General features: G+C 40.8%; 1 protein-coding gene across 15 annotated transcripts in view; it reads left to right on the top strand.

The window, feature by feature from the left end:
- Mllt10 (MLLT10 histone lysine methyltransferase DOT1L cofactor) overlaps positions 1 to 18241 on the top strand; it is a 135469-nt gene that overhangs the window by 12783 nt on the left and 104445 nt on the right. For 3 of the 15 annotated variants that reach the window (XM_052157607.1, XM_052157608.1, XM_052157605.1), the window contains exon 1: positions 4488 to 4644. The exons of 8 other annotated variants lie outside the window; for them this stretch is intronic. Coding sequence is in view for 4 of the 7 variants with exons in the window: in XM_052157602.1 (XP_052013562.1) it covers positions 16835 to 16840 (6 nt within the window). In the remaining 3 variants the exon portion in view is untranslated. Of the gene's footprint in view, positions 1 to 4487; positions 4668 to 16256; positions 16367 to 16789; positions 16841 to 18241 lie in introns of those variants that run through there. 4 more of the 15 variants (XM_052157600.1, XM_052157603.1, XM_052157602.1 and 1 more) reach the window with 4 other exon arrangements.

Genomic DNA, 18241 nt, shown 5'->3' with positions numbered 1-18241 from the left:
TTAATTTTTATTTTTTGTTTTGTTTTGTGAGACAGGGTCTCATTGTATCCTTGGCCGGTCTAGCACTTGTATTAACTGTGAACTTACAGCCTTGACCTCCTGAGTGCTGTGATTAAAGCATGCATCACCACATCTGATTTTGTCTCTTTTTTTACAAAAGATCTGTCTGTCAGTCTCTCCGTCCGTCCATCCATCTGTCCATCCATCCATCCATCCATCCATCCATCCATCCATCCATTCATCCATCCATATGAGTACACCACCATCATTCTCTTCAGACACACCAGAAGAGGGCACCAGACCACATTACAGATGGTTGTTAGCCACCATGTGGTTGCTGGGATTTGAACTCAGGACCTCTGGAAGAACAGTCAGTGCTCTTAACTGCTGAGTCTTTGCTCCAGCCCTGTTTTTTCTTTAAAAAGACTATTGTGTGTAAAAAGTCCTTGAGTGCATTTATTTCTGTGTACCATGTATGTGAAGTGCCCATGGAGGCCAGATGATGTCATTGTATCCTCTGGGACTGCAGTTTCAGACTGTTGTGAGCTGCCATGTGGGTGCTGGGTCCCCTCCCACTCATCCCCTCCAGGTTTCCTTGGAAACCGCAGCTACAGGAAAACCCTGTGTCAGAAAACAAAAGTTGTTTGGGGGTGGAGGGGTGGAGAGGTGGCTTAAGCGTGTATTTTGTTTTTGTAGAGGTCTTGGGCTTGGTCCCCAACATCCACAATGACCTATAATTCTAGTTTCAGGGTATCTGACCTTCTCAGAGCCTCCAGCGGCACTGGTAGGCACACAGGTGGCTTGTGGAGGAATAGTGGTGACTCATGTCAGGAATGTGTTCAGGACACCCCAAGTTGCTAAAGTAATCCTGTCTGAATCCAACTGAAAATAACAAAGTTTTAAGGAAAAAGGACCCACCTATGGTAAGGTGCTGGTGTGGGCTGCGTCCGAGGAAGGCATGTCCTTTTAAGTGCTTTGTTGTCCTTTAATACGCTTCCTAAGAGTAAGACTGCAGACTGCTCTACAGTTGAGCCCATTTGATGGGTTGAATGAAACCAGGGTTCTGTTAATAGAAAGGAGGAGATGGATTTGGGGTTGCAGTAGGCTGTCATATTTTGCCTGAAGGGATTCATTGCTCTTGGTCAGTGTTTTATTTTTTATTTCTATTTTATTTCTATTTTATTTATTTTTTTTTATTTTTTAGAATTTTATTGTTTGTATGTGTGTGCTTGCATTGAGGCTGTTGTGAGCTGCCATGTGGGTGCTGGGAAGTGAACCCAGGTCCTCTGCAAGAGCAGCAAGTGCTCTTAACTGCTTAGCCATCTCCCCAGCTCCTTTTAGGCCGGCTTTTTTACAATTTAATAAAACATTTTCTCAGCTCCCCTCCCCGCTTTTTGTTCTCTGTGTGGGTGCTGCTTGTGCCTGCTGTATGGAGGACAGCTGAGGAGGTTCTGTGCTGGTCCCTGTGCTCAGACTCAGGTCGGCAGGGTTGCTGGCTAGTGCCTTTGTTCTTGGAGCCATTTCTATAACCCTAAGTTTAAAAAACAATACATTCCCTTTAAAACCCAAGGCTAAATTTTTTTTTTATCTTTTCATTGCTTCCTCTTATAATTCTATATAGTTAGGCTGGGTGTGGTGGCCCACATTTTTAATGCTGGCAGAGGAGATAGAGACAGAGGAGCCTGATCTATGTAATGATATGTAGGACAGCCAGGACTACATACAGAGACCATGTCTCAAAAGACAAGACAAAACGAGACAAAAGCCCTGCAGGATTAATCCATACGGTGGTCTGTAGCCGGGATTCTCTGTTTTTCTCCTTCTCTTGCTCTGCTCTGCTTGAACTTGTGGGAGTCACTGGGGAGCGGACCCAGGGCCTCGTGAATGCTAAGCCCATGCTTTGGGAGTCACTGGGGAGCAGACCCAGGGCCTCTTGCATGCTAAGCCCATGCTTTTGGGGGTCACTGGGGAGCGGACCCAGGGCCTCGTGCATGCTAAGCCCATGCTTTGGGAGTCACTGGGGAGCGGACCCAGGGCCTCGTGCATGCTAAACCCATGCTTTGCCACTGAATGTGTTCCTTCTCATTTATTTTCCTCCCCTCTCGCTCCCTTCTCCTTCCTCTTTTCTCCCTTTCTTCCTTTTCTTTTCTCTTTCTCCCTTCTCTTCCTCTCACCTTCTTCCTTCCCTCTGTCCCTGCCCCATTTTGTCTTGCCATATGACCTAGACTGGCCTTGAATTTGGAGGCCATCTTGCCTCCAGATTCCCTCTCAAGTGCTGAGATTATAGCCATGCACCATTGATTTCTAGTTATTTGTGAACATTGTTCAGGGTTTAGTATCCCTCTCCCCCAGTGCTAGAGAGAGATTGCGCTCAGGGTCTCCCCCATTTTAGGAATGTTTTCTATTACTTATTATCCAGATAGGATTTCAATATTTTTTTCTTACCCAGGCTACTTTTGATACTTTACTTTTTTTTTTTTTAGTGATTGAGGCAGGGTGTCTTTATATAGGTAGCCCTGGCTGTCATGGACTTACTGTATACTAGGCTGGTCTCCATCCACCTGCCTCTGCCTCCCAAATGCTGTCAAGTGGACCACTGCCATCCTGGCTAGGAGTTGACCAGTGCCCTCCTGGTACACACCCCAGTTGATGACTCATTAGGAAGTCTGAATTGAGGTTGGAAAAAATGTTTTTGGGTTATTTCTTTGATAATTTGCTCATTTCTGTAGTCACTGGTTTTTTTTTTTTGTTGTTGTTGTTGTTGTTGTTTTTGTATGCTTTTGAGTTTGGGCCTTGGACCCCTCCTGTATTTCATCCAGTGTTTTGTATTTAGCTTTCTTTTTTATTCCCAAGTGGTACTTTACTTTAATTCTTCCATTAATAGTTGGCATTCTGTTGAAGTTTCAGTTTGTTTTTGTTTTCTGAAATAATTGTTTTCTTTCTTGGAATCTTTCCTTTTCTAGTGTCTGTTTTGTAGTGTTACAGAAATTATAACTTTGACTGAAAGCCATCGTTTCAAATTCAAGAGTTATTCTCAGTGAGTTGGTTGAAGCCAGGTGGCTGCTGAAATTGGGCTGTGCAGTTATTAGGCATTTCATTTAGTTCTTCATTTTTAATGTGCTCTCACTATCCTGTCTCAGCTGTCTTTAGTGTTCTAGATTTATCTTCCTTTTATTTTTTTAAAAGACAGATTCTTGCAGTATAGCACTTGCTGGCTCTAAGTTGTTACATAGATAAGGCTAGTCTTGAATTGTGCCTGTTTTACTAGTGTTGGTATTACAGGTGTGTGCTACCATGTCTGGTACCTGCCTAGATTTCTTTTGGTTTACTATCTCCAACCAGTTCATCATTGCAATTTCTCAGGGCAGGAGAGAGATAGTTACCTGGTATTTGTTGTGAAGAGATTAATTGATTTGGTTGCTTTTAGAAAACACTATCTTATATTCATGGTGTATACGTGAGTCCTTTCATTTTGTGCTGGCTGGCATCTAGATTATCTCCTATTTTCCAAAATATGCAGTGCGTGGTAAATTAGTTTGGGACTGCCTTACTTATGTGGGTTTCCTTGCTTTGGTGATGGTCCAGCCAAATGCCTGCTGCATGCTGAAGTGTGTGCGGTGTGTGCTGCAGACCACAGTAGTCTCCCTGGAGTCTGTCTGCCCTTTGACATGTCCATTTTAATGTTTTACACTTATGGCTTCATGCCCTTTTTAGTCTCACTATTATTCAGTAGATACTTGAAATTCTGCTGCCTCACCCTCTGAGTGTTGATGTTACAGGCATATGATGCTATATCAGGCTTTTCTTTTAAGCTTTACCTTTAGAATTTAGTAATTGATGGTGTCTATCTTCTATCTGTCCATTTCTACTTGATTTTTTCTGCTTCATTCACAGATGATTTGGAATCTTCCCTTTGGTTTTACTTTCTTTCACATGTTCACCATTGATCTTCCCCTCATTGGCACGCTTCACGGAAGAATAAGCAGTAGTAGATAGAAATACTTCGCCATATTCTCTTAGCATAGTGGTTGAGAAATAACTACTTGTCCTTACAAGTGATAGCATATGAGATCTGCTTTTGCTGTTTACACTTTCATCTTGGGCACTTTCCACAAACCCTATTGTCCTTTGGTGACTATTACATAAAATTCCCTGAATAATAAATCCTTTGGTTACTTAGCATCAGAAAAAAACGATCACTCATGGGAAATTGGGAAAATTTCCTCCCTTTTTGTTAGATACATGAAACACTTTGTTTTTCTTTTGTCTTAGCTATTATGTAGGCCAGAAGAAAATCTGGCCTTTAGTTACATCAGCTGATGTAATCTTATTGTTAGTATATTTGTTTTCTCTTCCTCCTTCCATTAGGGTTAGGACTTCACCTTTTATCTCTACTTCTGTGCATGTTGATTTCATTCTCTTATACTACAGACTCTCTGCTACATGAGGCTGGAACCATGACTGCTGGCAGCTCTTGGCTTTCATCTTCCCAGCCCCTTCTACCAGGAAAAGGGGCATTTTGAAGAATTTGAGAAGGACTCTGATTGACCTGTCTTGGATCATGTACCCACCACCCCTCTGGCTGGAGTGGGGAGGGTTCTATGAATTTCAACCCTCACTAGAACTACATAGTTGGAGTCAGGGGTAAGAGCAGTTACCTGATGCAGGTGGGTGGGCCCTGTTTGAAGAAAGTGAAAATTGAACAGATGAAAAATTAGACGTCTATCATTCTAGCTTTTAATACTTTTTTATTATATAGAGATCTTTCACTGTGTACTGGCTTAAGTACTTATCTGAAAACGTTAAGCCTAAGTCCATAGAGTATGAGACATGCTCATTATCCTTCAGACTATTAGGTTTGGCCTGAATCTTCCACAGGTAATTTTGCTGTTATTTCAGTGACCAGATCTAAATTTTTTTCTCTCTCTTTTGATTCTGTTTTTGACATTTAAAGCTTTGTGCCAAGCTAGGGGTGGTGCTGTCCATTAGTAACCCTAGCACTCAAGAGGGGGACACAGGAAGCTTGGAAGATGAGCCCAGCCCTCCACGCTACATGAGACCTGATGTCAAAGAAAACAAAAACAAAAACAAAAACAACCCCAAAAACAAATCAACCAGCCAACCAACCAACTAACAAAACCCCACACAACAAAACTGTAGAGTCAAAAAAGATCATTCAGGTTTCTTCATGATTTCCTCACGTTGCTCTTTTGTTTCTACCTCAGGAGTTTCAACTGTCCCTTTGGATTCCTTTTGGGGTTATTTTCTTACTACAAAGGTTAAGCTGTGAGATTGCTGTTCTCATTGTTTGCTATCTTATTCACTGGGAGATCATTCGTTTTTCTCCGTCTGCTGTGTCACCATTGTGAGAATCTAAGCCCTGATTTTTTTTTCTCGGTCTAGATTATTGCACTAGCTTTATTTAGTTACATATTTTACTTTTTGTATGTTGGGATGCGTATGTGACTGCAAATGCAGGTGTCCATGGATTTCAGCTTCTGGAACTGGCAGTATGATCTATTTTATATGGGTGCTGGGAACAGAATATGGATCTACAGGAGCAATGTGTGCCAGAAATGGAAGAGGCGTCTCACTGAGTTACCCCTGCCTAAAGTTTTATATCTTTGTACTGTAGCATTGTCTAAAAAATAAAACAGACAAAAAGTGTTTTTCACCCCCTAAGGTCTAGGGATATGGTTCAGTGGTAGAGTTAGTTTCCTTATCATTGCATGTGAACTCAGTTCTTTTTTTTTTTCTTTTTTTTATTCGATATATTTTTTATTTACATTTCAAATGATTTCCCCTTTTCTGGCCCCCCACTCCCTGAAAGTCACATAAGCCCCCTTCCCTCCCCCTGTTCTCCCACCCACCCCTTCCCATTTCCCTGTTCTGGTTTTGCCTTATACTGCTACACTGAGTCTTTCCAGAACAAGGGGCCACTCCTCTGTTCTTGTACATCATTTGATGTGTGGATTATGTTTTGGGTATTCTACTTTTCCAGGCTAATATCCACTTATTAGTGAGTGCATACCATGATTGATCTTTTGAGACTGGGTTACCTCACTTAGTATGATGTTCTCCAGCTCCATCCATTTGCCTAAGAATTTCATGAATTCATTGTTTCTAATGGCTGAATAGTACTCCATTGTGTATATATATCCCATTTTTTGCATCCATTCTTCTGTTGAGGGATACCTGGGTTCTTTCCAGTTTCTGACTATTATAAATAGGGCTGCTATGAACATAGTGGAGCATATATCCTTATTAGATGCTGGGGAATCCTCTGGGTATATGCCCAGGAGTGATATAGCAGGATCTTTCAGAAGTGAGGGATACTGATTCCCCCAGAATTTCTTTTGTTGTTGAGAATAGTTTTAGCTATCCTGGGTTTTTTGTTATTCTAGATGAATTTGATGAATTTGAGAATTGCTCTTTCTAACTCTATGAAGAATTCAGTTGTGATTTTGATGGGTTTTGTGTTGAATCTGTATATTGCTTTTGGCAAAATGGCCATTTTAACTATGTTTATCCTGCCGATCCGTGAGGATGGGAGGTTTTGTGGACTCAATTCTTAGTACCCCAAACCTTACAATTGTGGCAAACTTCTTATCTATCCAAGATAAGATAGATAATGTTTATGTCTCAGTGTTCTGGCCCTGAGGAAAGCACACTTTTGGTTGATGATTCCTTTCCTGGTACTTGTAGCCTAAGTGAGCCTCAAACTTGTGTGAGTGCCCAGCTCTGCCTGTGCTGCTCATTATTTTCTTTGTGTGTACATGCATACACTTTGTGTGTTCATGCATACACTTTGTGTGTTCATGCATACACTTTGTGTGTTCATGCATACACTTTGTGTGTGCATTCATACACTTTGTGTGTGCACGCATACACTTTGTGTGTACACGCATACACTTTGTGTGTACACGCATACACCTTGTGTGTACATGCATACACCTTGTGTGTACATGCATATACTTTGCCACTCTTGTCTTTATTGCTCTCATTCCTAGTAGTGTCTTTGTCCCTCAATTATCTCCTAGGAAGAAATAGGATTGCTATTCTTTTCCCTGAAATACCAGTTGTTTTCCATTATTAAATATTAGTTTAGGGCAAAAATATTTTTTCTACCTTTGTGCATTTTCACTAAAAGAAAGGAGAACTAGAGATATAGCTCAGCCATAGGCTTGTGTAGGTTGTATGAGGCCATGGTTTTGAGTCCAGCGCTCCTTCCTCCCCAAAGAAAAGCAAACAGGAAGCTGACAGACTAACATTACTTTTCTCTGAGTCGGGGCCTCTCTAGGTACCCCTGTCCGCAGCCTGAACGTTGCTGTGCACATCCTCCTGCCTGTCTCCTGAGTGCTGGGATTAGTGTACGATGCTATCCATCTCAGGAAAAATTACTTTTTAGAATGTACTCACAAAAATGGTGTCTAGGGACTGGAGATCGCTTAGCAGTTAAGAGCACTTGTTCCTGCACAGAACCTGCTTTTAATTCCCTGATACCTTTTTCTGACCTCTGTGAGTACCAGGGATACAAGTGTAGCTGGACTTTGATACACAAGTGTGAGTTCTTCTTCTCTCTACCCTTTATTCCCCTGGTTTCACCCTTTATGACTAGATGAGAGAGAGAGAGAGAGAGAAAGAGAGAGAGAGAGAGAGAAAGAGAGAAACATCTTTCTTGTTTCTTTGAGCATGACTAACAAGCTGCAACCTACCCTCCTGAAATGACCACCAACCACCAAACCTGCCTCTCTGGGCCTTAGCATCTGAAAATTTTCCAAATTTCAAAATACCACAGTTGCAGAAACTATCTGCAGTTGGCAAAACCATGCCTCTGCTAGAGCGCTAGGTTAAATCACAGTGAAGCTGTGAAGCTGCCTCATATCTTCACATCTGGGATATAATATTTCTGTGTGTGCATGGGTGCATGAGTGCATGTTTGTGTGTGTGTTTAAAGAAACCAAAGTTCTAGAGTTCTCACTACACAAGTGGTACACATATGAGCATGTAGGTAAAATACCTGAAAATTTTTTTAAAAGTTTGTTTTCAGCTGGGCGGTGGTGGTGCACGCCTATAATCCCAGCACTCTGGGAGGCAGAGGCAGGTGGATTTCTGAGTTCGAGGCCAGTCTGGTCTACAGAGTGAGCTCCAGGACAGCTAGGGCTATACAGAGAAACCCTGTCTTGAAAAAACCAAAAATCAAAAAAAAAAAAAAAGTTTGTTTTATTTTAGTTATGTTCTAAAGCCTCAGGTTAGAGTTTGTTTTTCCATATTGAACCCAAGTCCCTGTGCTCAGGAAGCAGTGTGTACTGAGCTGCTCTACCTAGTTCTTATATTAAAACTTTAAAAGAGCTCTTATTAATAGTGTAGGATTTTTGTTGGTTCTGCGCTATTATGGGAAGATAATCTGTATTTCAACCTATTGGAGCCAGTGAAATAGATATATTATTGTCAGGTTTTTTATTGTTGCCTAAGCCTCGTTTCCTCACCTGCAAAATAGTGAAGCCCTCTTCTGCCCCATACATACGCTAGGTGCTTAGATAGTGAGTGTTGTGTTTCAGCCTTTTACATTTTATTTTAGCTTAACATAATTTTTTTTTAAGATTTATTTTATGCATATGCACTATAGCTGTCTTGAGACACACCAAAGAGGATGTTGGATCCCGTTACAGATGGTTGTGAGCCACCATGTGATTGCTTGGAATTGAACTCTTAAGAGTTTAATTGACCTCTGGAAGAACAGTCAATGCTCTTAGCCACTGAGCCATCTCTCCAGTCCAGTTTTTAAAATTTATTTTGTGTGTGAATGTTTTGCCTGCCATACATTTGCATGTATGTCTTTGCATCACCTATAATAATTCCTGGTGTCTGAAGAAGTGTTGAGCGTGCATGTGGTTGCTGGGACTCCAATCCTAGTCCTTAGCAAGAATACCAAGCGTTCTGAGTCTCTTAGCCAGCTCTGCACTCACATAGTTCAACAGGACTATGCTGACCATGAGATACACTGGCATTTATTTACTTAGGCATACACATTGGGCTTCTTCTAAAATAGTTATATTATTGCTTTGTGTTTATAAGTGTTTTGTCTGCATTATGTATATGAGCTTGGTACCCATAGAAGTCAGAGGAGACTGTTGGATTTTGGGTGTTAGGAATGGAGCTCATGTCCTGTACAAAAACAGAGTAACAAGAGAAGTGCTCCTCACCTCCCAAGCCTGCTCTTCTAGTGAGCATCTTAAACCTTGTTTTTTCCTCCCCCCTCCCCTTCCCTCCCTTCCCCTCTCCTCCCTTCCCCTCTCCTCCTCCTCCTCTTACTCACTCTGATAATTAGTGTGATTAGGCTGATTTCTGCTCATGGATTTCTCAAATACTGGGGTATAGATGTGTGCTATCACTCTGACTTTTCCTGTAGTACCTTTTTTTTTAAATAAAAAAAAACATTAAAGGGGAAATGTGAGAGAAATAAATAATAATTTGTTCAGGGTTACGTGAAAAATTTCAAAGTCGGGTATTTTAAAAATTTGGTGATCTTAAATATGCTGTTTTATTCTTCAGATTCTTTCTCTCTCCCCCATCCTATGTCTTTGTGTGTGTGTGTGTGTGTGTGTGTGTGTGTGTGTATGTGCGCTGAGATTTGAACTGATAGCCTCACATATAAACACATGCTCTATCACCTAGCTCTTTCTAGCCCATGCCCAGGAAAGTTAATGATATACATGCATATATATCATCTGCCTTCAACTTGACAGTGTTTTAGAAGAGTAGAGTGGAATAGCATCTGTGTAGGAAGGTTGCAGGTTTGTCATTTGTTAGAACAATGCTCTTTCATGCTGGACTGTCTAATTTTTGTCATTGTTTAAGTTCCATAATCCATATTTTGCTCATTTAATTTGAAAGCTAGGATGGGAAAATTTATGAACATGAATGTCTCTCTCCTGGTAACTTTTTTGGGGCTGTGTATGCTGCTCCCCCTCTCCCTTCCCGCCACTTCTTTCAAATATACTCTATTCTTGCTCTGTCTTTTCTCCTCCTCCATTTATAAAGATTTGTTTATTTATATGAGTACACTGTAGCTGTCTTCAGACACACCAGAAGAGGGTGTCAGATCCCTTTACAGACCCACCATGTGGTTGTTGGGAATTGAACATAGGACCTTTGGAAGAGCGGTAGGTGCTTTTAACCACTGAGCCATCTCTCCCGCTCTCGGCCCCCCCCCCCCTTTTTTTTTTAAAGATTTATTTATTTTATATGCATGAGTGTTCTGTCTTCATACATACCAGAAGAGGGCATCAGATTCCATTACAGATGGTTGTGAGCCACCATGTGATTTCTGGAATTAAATTCAGGTCCTCTGAAAGAGCAGCCACTGCTCTTAACCGCTGTGCTGTCTCTACAGCCCTGTCTTTTGTTTTGAGCTGGCTCTTGACAGGTAGTCACTGGCTCTGAAGTCATGAGCCTTTTATTTTTAGCATTTAGAATATTGGGATTATGAAGCTGAGGCCCTTATTTTGACTGTCTATTTTTTTTTAATATTTGGATAAATATTTTTAAATTTTTTGAATGCTGGAGGGTTTTTTTTTTTTATTATAAAGAAGTTCATTCATTCATACATTTATTCGGTAGTGCCTAGGTATTGAACCCCAAGGCCTCAGGCAAGTGTTCTGCCAATGAGTTAAATCCTTGTTTCAAAAAACATTTTGACCCCAAGATAAGGTTTTTCTGTGTAGCTCTGACCGTGCTGGAATTCACTCTGTTGCATGAGGGTTTGCCTGCCTCTGTCTCCTGAGTGGTGGGATTAAAGGCATGCACTACTGCTGCCTAGCCCTGCTTCAATATTCATCATAATCATTATTGTTAGCTATTTTTTGAGACAGGGTCTTATTCTGAAGACTCCATTGTTTAGAATGTCTTTCTGTTGACCTCATGAGGTTTGACCCTGGGTTTATGGCAGTGTTCTTTTCTGAGTGCCACCCTGAGTGATGCAGTGCCTCCCTGGTTTAATACTTGTTTGTACTTTTTTGGTTTTCAAGACACGGTTTCTTTGTGAAGCCTTTACAATCCTGAAATTCTGTATATCAGACTAGCCTTGGACTTAAAGGTTTGTTGGCCTCTGCTTCCCAAGTGCTGGGATTATAGCTGTGCACCACTGACGGGGCAAGGAGGAGTGCTGCTTGTTGTTCCTCATGGAACTTTCTTAGAGAGCTCACTGGCTGGGCTGGTACTAACCACAGTGGTCCTCGCCTTCCCCTCTAATTCCTAATTAAGAAAATATTCTATAGGCTCCTAAGCCCGGTTTTATGAAGGCGTTGTTCTAATTGAGACTCCTATTGTCTAACTATAGCCGGTGTTAACATAAAACTATTGAGCACGCATACCTTCCCAAGCATTACCTGTTCGTTCTGAACAATGGCACTGCATGAATGTCCTCAGAGCTTACTGTCCGGTATTGGACAACCAAATGGTGTGCTCTTCTGTGGAAAACAGTCTTTTACTCTCTGGTTGTTGCTTTTTTTTAATGTAATGATCTGTTTCTGTTGCAAACATCCTGTTATTTATTCTTATGTGTGTGATTTTTGACCACTGTATATACATGCATGTAGTGCCTGTGAGACTAGGAGATGGTGCTGAACTGGAGTTACAGGTGTTTGTGAGCTGTGTGTGCGTGCTGGAAGCCAAATTGGAGACCTCTGCTAGAGTAGCCAGCTCTTTAAATCGCTTCATAGCTTTTTATGTAAAGCCAGGCTCTAGTAAGTTTCCCTGTTTTCTTTAGAAATTTGAATCTTTACATTCAAGATCCATTAAAAAAATAATAATTACTTTGCTTTTGTTTTGCTTTTTTTAAAATTTGTATTTTATGGTTTTGTTTTTCAAGACAGGGTTTCTTTGTGCACCCTTGACTGTCCTGGAATTCACTTTGAGGCTGACCTCAAACTCAGAAATCCATCTGTCTCTGCCTCCCGAGCACTGGGATTAAAGTCATGTACCTCCCACTGCCCAGCCCTGAATTAGTTTGTTTGTTTTTCAAAGCAGGGTTTCTCTCTATATATATAGTTCTGGAAGTCCTGAATCTCTAGACTAGGGTGGCCTTGAACTCAGAGATCTGTCTGTCTTAGTGGTGGGATAAAAGGTATGTTCCACAATACCTGGCTATTTTAAGTTAATTTTTATAACCCTTGGGTGTCTTCACTCTTCTGGTACCTTATATTTGAAACATCTGACTTTGTTTCTTCTAACTGCATCCTCTTTGTATATTTAGAGCTCAATCTGAAAAGCCTTATACATTCTAGGCAAATGCCCTAACACTGAACTATCCATCTCCAGCCCTTACTTTCTGAGTCTCTACCTCTACTGTGCTAGGATGAATACCATTGCTGGGCTCTTGTTTTCTTTCATTTTTGAGAGTATGTGTCTGTTTATGGCCCTGGCTGTCCTAGAACTCTCAGCGTAGGTCACTTCTGCTTCTTCTGCCTCCAGCGATCTGGAATTATAGGTATGCTCCAGCATGCCTAGTCAAGAAAAAGCCTTTCAAATACATATATCAAATGTTAGAAATTTCCCATTCAACTATGGCATAACTGTAGCAAGAATTCTGGAGCTTTGTTTTCTTTTAAATACTCAGAAATCTTAGAAGGAAGTACTTTTGTTTTAATCCTAGGTGTGGAGCTATGGGGCTGCTTCACACTGACCGCAGCCTGCTGCTCTAGCAGAGGCGTGGTTTGGCCAGCTGCAGGTAGTTTCTGCAGTTGTGTGACTGGATATATGTGTGTGTGTTGTTCAGAGGTTGGTTATGATATTAGGATGTTAGTAGCCATGGTCATTAAGAAACGGAAAGAAATTAGATTCAGGGATTTTCAGAATTCTTCTCTCCCTCTATCCTTGTTTCTCTCTTAGGGGGTGAAATGGTGGGTGGGGGGGGACATGAAAGGTGGGAAAAAGAAGAACCCACAAAGTAGCAAAGATCAGCTACATATAAGTGCCTTGAAAGTAGTGAATATTTTCTCATTTGAGTTTTATTTTGAATTTTATAATATGACCTTTTCTTTAAAGACTTTTGTTACTGATCTTAATTTGATTATGATTTATTATGTTTTTTAATCATGCTTTATATTCTTGTCATTTTGTTTTTATCTTTTGTTTCTTTTTTCCTTTTTTAATTATTTACTTATTTATTTATTTTTTATTGATATATTTTTTATTTACATTTCAAATTATTTCCCCTTTTCTGTACCCCCACTCCCCGAAAGTCCCATCAGCCCCCTTCCCTCCCCCTGTTTTCCCACCCAACCCTTCCCACTTCCCTGTTCTGGTTTTGCCCTATACTGCTTCACTGAGTCTTTCCAGAATAAGGGGCTTTTTTTTCTTTTTTTAAAGACAGGTTTCTCTGGTAGCCCTGGCTGTTCTGGAACTCTGGAAACTTGATCCTCTCTTGAACTCAAATGATCCTGCCTCTGCTTCCTGAGTTCTGAAATTAAAAGCATGTGTCACCACTGCCTAGTTTTACCTTTTTTGATTCTGGAAGTTGATGTTTATTAGGGTACATTTTTATGTATATTTATAATATTTTTCTTGATTTATTTTTATTTTTTATTATGCGTATGTATGGATGTTTACCATGTGCATGCAGGTATTTGGAGGCTACAGGACATTGGATGCCCTGAAGCTAGAGTTACAGGTGGCTGCTGCGTGTGCTCTTCTGATGATAGGACTGGAGTTCAGGTACTTTGGAAGAGAAAGGGATCTCTTCTTGCAGTCCTGTTGGGCTGCAGCCTTCTACAGAAACCACACTGCCCTCAAATTGGCACTGCTTTTCTGATTCTGCCTCCTTGCTGCTGGCATTATAGGTGGGAGCCAACATGCCTGGGGTGGACCTGAGGTGGTTTTGTTTTTGTTTGTTTTGTTTTTTGTTTTGTTTTTGTTTTTTCAGACAGGGTCTCCATATGTCCACATGTGATTTTTTTTTTTAAACCAGTTTTTCTGTAATTACTTCTTTATGGCTCTAACTACACATTCAGCCTTTTGACATTGTAAAGCTAACTGAAGTTCACTTTTAAAAGTTCCTTCTACTTTGTTTCACATTGTTCCATGAGGATGGGGGAGATGGGTCAGCGGCTAAGTGCTTGTGTTAGCATAAGGGTCTGAGTTTTGGATTCACAGAACTCTGGGAAAAAGCCAGGAATGCTGGTCCCAGCACTGAATGGAATCTTCCGTTTTTAGTCAGATAGTCTAGCTAGTTGGTGAGCTCAAGGTTCAGCAAGAGACCCTATTTAGAAAACTAAGATGGAGGTCCATCGAGGAAACACCTGGTATGCTCTGGCTTCCGTGCTGACCTGGATGGGGCGCTCAACGCATGCACCACACCACATCCAATAAACAAACATAACTAGGCTTTACATGCTGCGAATCATTTTTTTCTGTTAAGCCTTGCAATATTCATGTTTATAACTTCAAATTTTTGTCAATTTTTAAAAAATTTATTTCACGTGTACTATTACTCTCTTCAGACACACCAGAAGAGGGCATCGGGTCTTGTTACAGGTAGTTGTGAGCTACCATGTGGTTGTTGGGAATTGAATTCAGAGCCTTTGGAAGAGTAGTTGGTGCTGTTAACCTCCTGAGGCTTCTTTCTAGCCCCTTGTTTACTTATTTTAAAACAAAGTCTCAGGTAGTCTAGGCTGGCCTTGAATTCCAGATATTCCTGTCTCTTCATCTCAAGTGCTAGGATTATAGGCATTATCTTAGGGTTTTACTGCTATGAAGAGACACTGTGACCAAGACAGCTCTTATAAGGACAACATTTAATGGGCTGGCTTACAGGTTCAGAGGTTCAGTCCATTAGCATAAAGGCAGGAGCATGGCAACATCCAGGCAGGCATGGTGCAGGAGTAGCTGAGAGTGCTACATCTTTTTTTTTTTTTTTTTTTTTTTTTTTTTGGTTTTTTGGATTTGGTTTTTTCAAGACAGGGTTTCTCTGTATAGCCCTGGCTATCCTGGAACTCACTCTGTAGACCAGGCTGGCCTCGAACTCAGAAATTCGCCTTCCTCTGCCTCCCAGAGTGCTGGGATTACAGGCGTGCGCCACCACCGCCCGGCTGACAGTGCTACATCTTTATCTGAGGGCTGCTAGTGGAAGACTGACCTTCCAGTTAGGATAGGATCTTAAAGCCCACCCACATTGACACACCTACTCCAACAAAGCCATTCCTCTAAATAGTGCCACTTCCTTGGCCAAGCATATTTAAACATGACAGGCATGTAGTACTGTGTTTGAAATTTTTAAAACTTTAATTACTTGTTTGCTTCCTCATATTTTCTGCTTATATGAAATTTAGTTACGATAACTGTTTTAATGAACTTATCTAATAGTTACCTGCATTTTAATACTGGTTTGATTAATTTTTATTTCATTACAGGATAGAATTTCTTGCCTTTGTATTAGTCTTATAAAAATTTCCTGTGGTTGTGGTGGTGGTGGGTATAGTGGGTATAGTGGGTATAGTAGTGGTGGTGGTGGGTGTAGTGGTGGGTGTAGTGGTGGTGGGTGTAGTGGGTGTAGTGGTGGTGGGTGTAGTGGGTGTAGTGCTGGTGGGTGTAGTGGGTATAGTGGTGGTGGGTATAGTGGGTGTAGTGGGAGTAGTAGTGGTGGTGGGTGTAGTGGGTATAGTGGTGGTAGGTGTGGTGGGTGTAGTGGGTGTAGTGGTGGTGGGTATAGTGGGTGTACTGGGTATAGTGGTGGGTGTAGTGGTAGTGGGTATAGTGGGTATAGTGGGTATAGTGGTGGTGGGTATAGTGGGTGTAGTGGTGGTGGGTGTATGTGTATGTTTGGCTCTGTGTATGAGGATGTATATACCACAGTGAGTATTTGGAGGAAAGAGGACAACTTTTTAACTTTTGGGTCAGTTCTGTCCTTCCACATGGGTTCCAGGTATTGAAACCGGGTTATTCGTGTTGCCCACTGAGCCGTCTTTCCAGCCCACTCCTTTTCTTTTCTTCCCCACTGATGTGATGCCTTGGCTTTTGGGAGTATGTATTAGTCACTTTGTGTAATGTTGACCCTGGTTCCCTCTGATTCTTGTCACTGTTGATAGGCCCTCATATGTAAGTGCTGATTGGTGTTCAACTAAAAGTTCTGGAATGAGCCTTTGTAGATGTCTTCATTTCTCTCTCTCTCTCCAGCTCTCTACTCAGTGCTGGTCTCCCTTGTGAGCTCTAGCCACCTTGGCTTCCTTGGACTCCCAGCTCCATTTCCTCAACTTGGGGAGACCACAGGCCCTGTCTGAGTTCCTCCTCCTTGTTCCTCGGCCTGAAAACTCTCCCAAGGCAGTAAGCTGGGCACTTTTGTGGCTGTGTCATGTTTCTTGTCTCTCAGGTATCATTGTGTTGTTTCTTGTCTAGTACCTTCAGTGCTGTTGTTTTATTCATTTTGTTAGGTTTTTATTATTTCATATACGAAAGCTGAATCAAGCTCCTTTTATTCACCGCATCTTGATTGCAAGTCATGTCCTTGTGATACTGGGGTGTCATCGTGCACAGCTGAGCATTTTGAGCATGTTGTGGTTTGTGTGTTGACCTCAGCTCTAAGAGTCCACTCAGAGCTTTAGCTTCTTTAATTTCTCTATCGAGTTTAATTTGTATAAGATTTTTATGTGTTGGAGATAGTGGTCTTTGCTAGAGAAATGTTTTAATACATCCTCAAATCTGTATAGTTTCACCTATTTATTTTCATAATGTACCCTTAAGCAGAAATATTTAACTCTGATGAAGTCTAATTTGTCAGTGTTTTCTTTTATAGTTGTTGCTTACTGTGAGCTAAGACACTTTGCCTAACCCCGAAGTCATGAAGGTAATTTCCTTTACATTTTTTATTTTTGCTAATTTATATTTAGGTCTGTGACACATTTCACATTATATTTTTTAGGTTTCAGTTTTTGTATATGGCTATGCAGTTACTTTTGAATGAACCCTTTCTTCACTGCATTGCTTTTGTACGACATGTTGTATAATTGCGGCCCTCTTGCAGAACTTCACCTTCAGTTGGTCTGTTCACCTTAGTTTTATCATGCTGTTCCAAATTTTGTGACTTTAGTATATATAAATCTTAAAGTTAAAATTGCAAGTCTTTTAATATTTTTCTCTTTAAAAGTATATATAGTCTAAATTCACATTCTGTATACATACTACCTTTTCTATTTCCTCCAAAACATCAATGAGATGATATTTGCTTTGGTCTGTAGATCAGTGTTAGAATTGACATTAACAGTTTGAACTTTTGTATCTGTGTGTGTGTGTGTGTGTGTGTGTGTGTGTGTGTGTGTGTGTATGTGGTCAGGACAATTTGTGGGAGTCTGTTTTGTTTCCCTTCACTCTGGTCTTAGGGATCAAACTCAGGCCATTAGGTTTGTCAGCAGGCACCTTTACCTGCTGAGTCATTTGACCAGCCTTGGCCCTGTGTTTAAAAATATTTTTATGTGTTTATTTTATTTTATTTTATTTTACTTTAATATGATCATATGTAGCTGTCTTTAGACATACCAGACAAGGGCATCGGATTTGCAGATGGTTGTGAACTACCGTGTAGTTGCAGGGAATTGAACTCAGGACCAGAGCTCTTAACCGCTGAACCATCTCTCCAGCTCCCTCCTCTCCTTTTATTTTTTAAAATATAACCCAAGCTGGCCTTGATCTTATACTTCTCTTCAGTGCAAGGATTACTGGCTAGTTTTTGCAGTTCTCTAGTGTGTTGATATATACACTAATATATACACATAAAAAATGAAAAATGAAATTTTAATTATTCTTAGAATTGATTTTTTTCAAAGATTTATTTATTTATTGTTATATGTAAGTACACTGTAGTTGTCTTCAGACACACCAGAAGAGGGCATCTGCTGGGATTTGAAATCAGGACCTTCGGAAGAGCAGTTAGTGTTCTTACCCGCTGAGCCATCTCTCCAGCCCAGAATTGATTTTTTTGAGACATAATCTTCCTTTTTTTTTTTTTTTTAAGATTTATTTATTTATTATATGTAAGTAAGTACACTGTAGTTGTCTTCAGACACCCCAGAAGAGGGCATCAGATCTCATTATGCATGGTTGTGAGCCACCATGTGGTTGTTGGGATTTGAACTCAGGACTTTTGGAAGAGCAGACAGTGCTCTTAACTGCTGAACCATCTCTCTAGCCCCAGATTTATTTATTATATGTGAGTACACAGTTTCTCTCTTCAGACACACCAGAAGAGGGC

This window comes from Apodemus sylvaticus, chromosome 14, assembly GCF_947179515.1.
Source record: "Apodemus sylvaticus chromosome 14, mApoSyl1.1, whole genome shotgun sequence".
NCBI classification, from domain to species: domain Eukaryota; kingdom Metazoa; phylum Chordata; class Mammalia; order Rodentia; family Muridae; genus Apodemus; species Apodemus sylvaticus.
The sequence above is the reverse complement of the archived record's forward strand: the minus strand, read 5'-3'. Positions and strand labels throughout refer to the sequence as shown.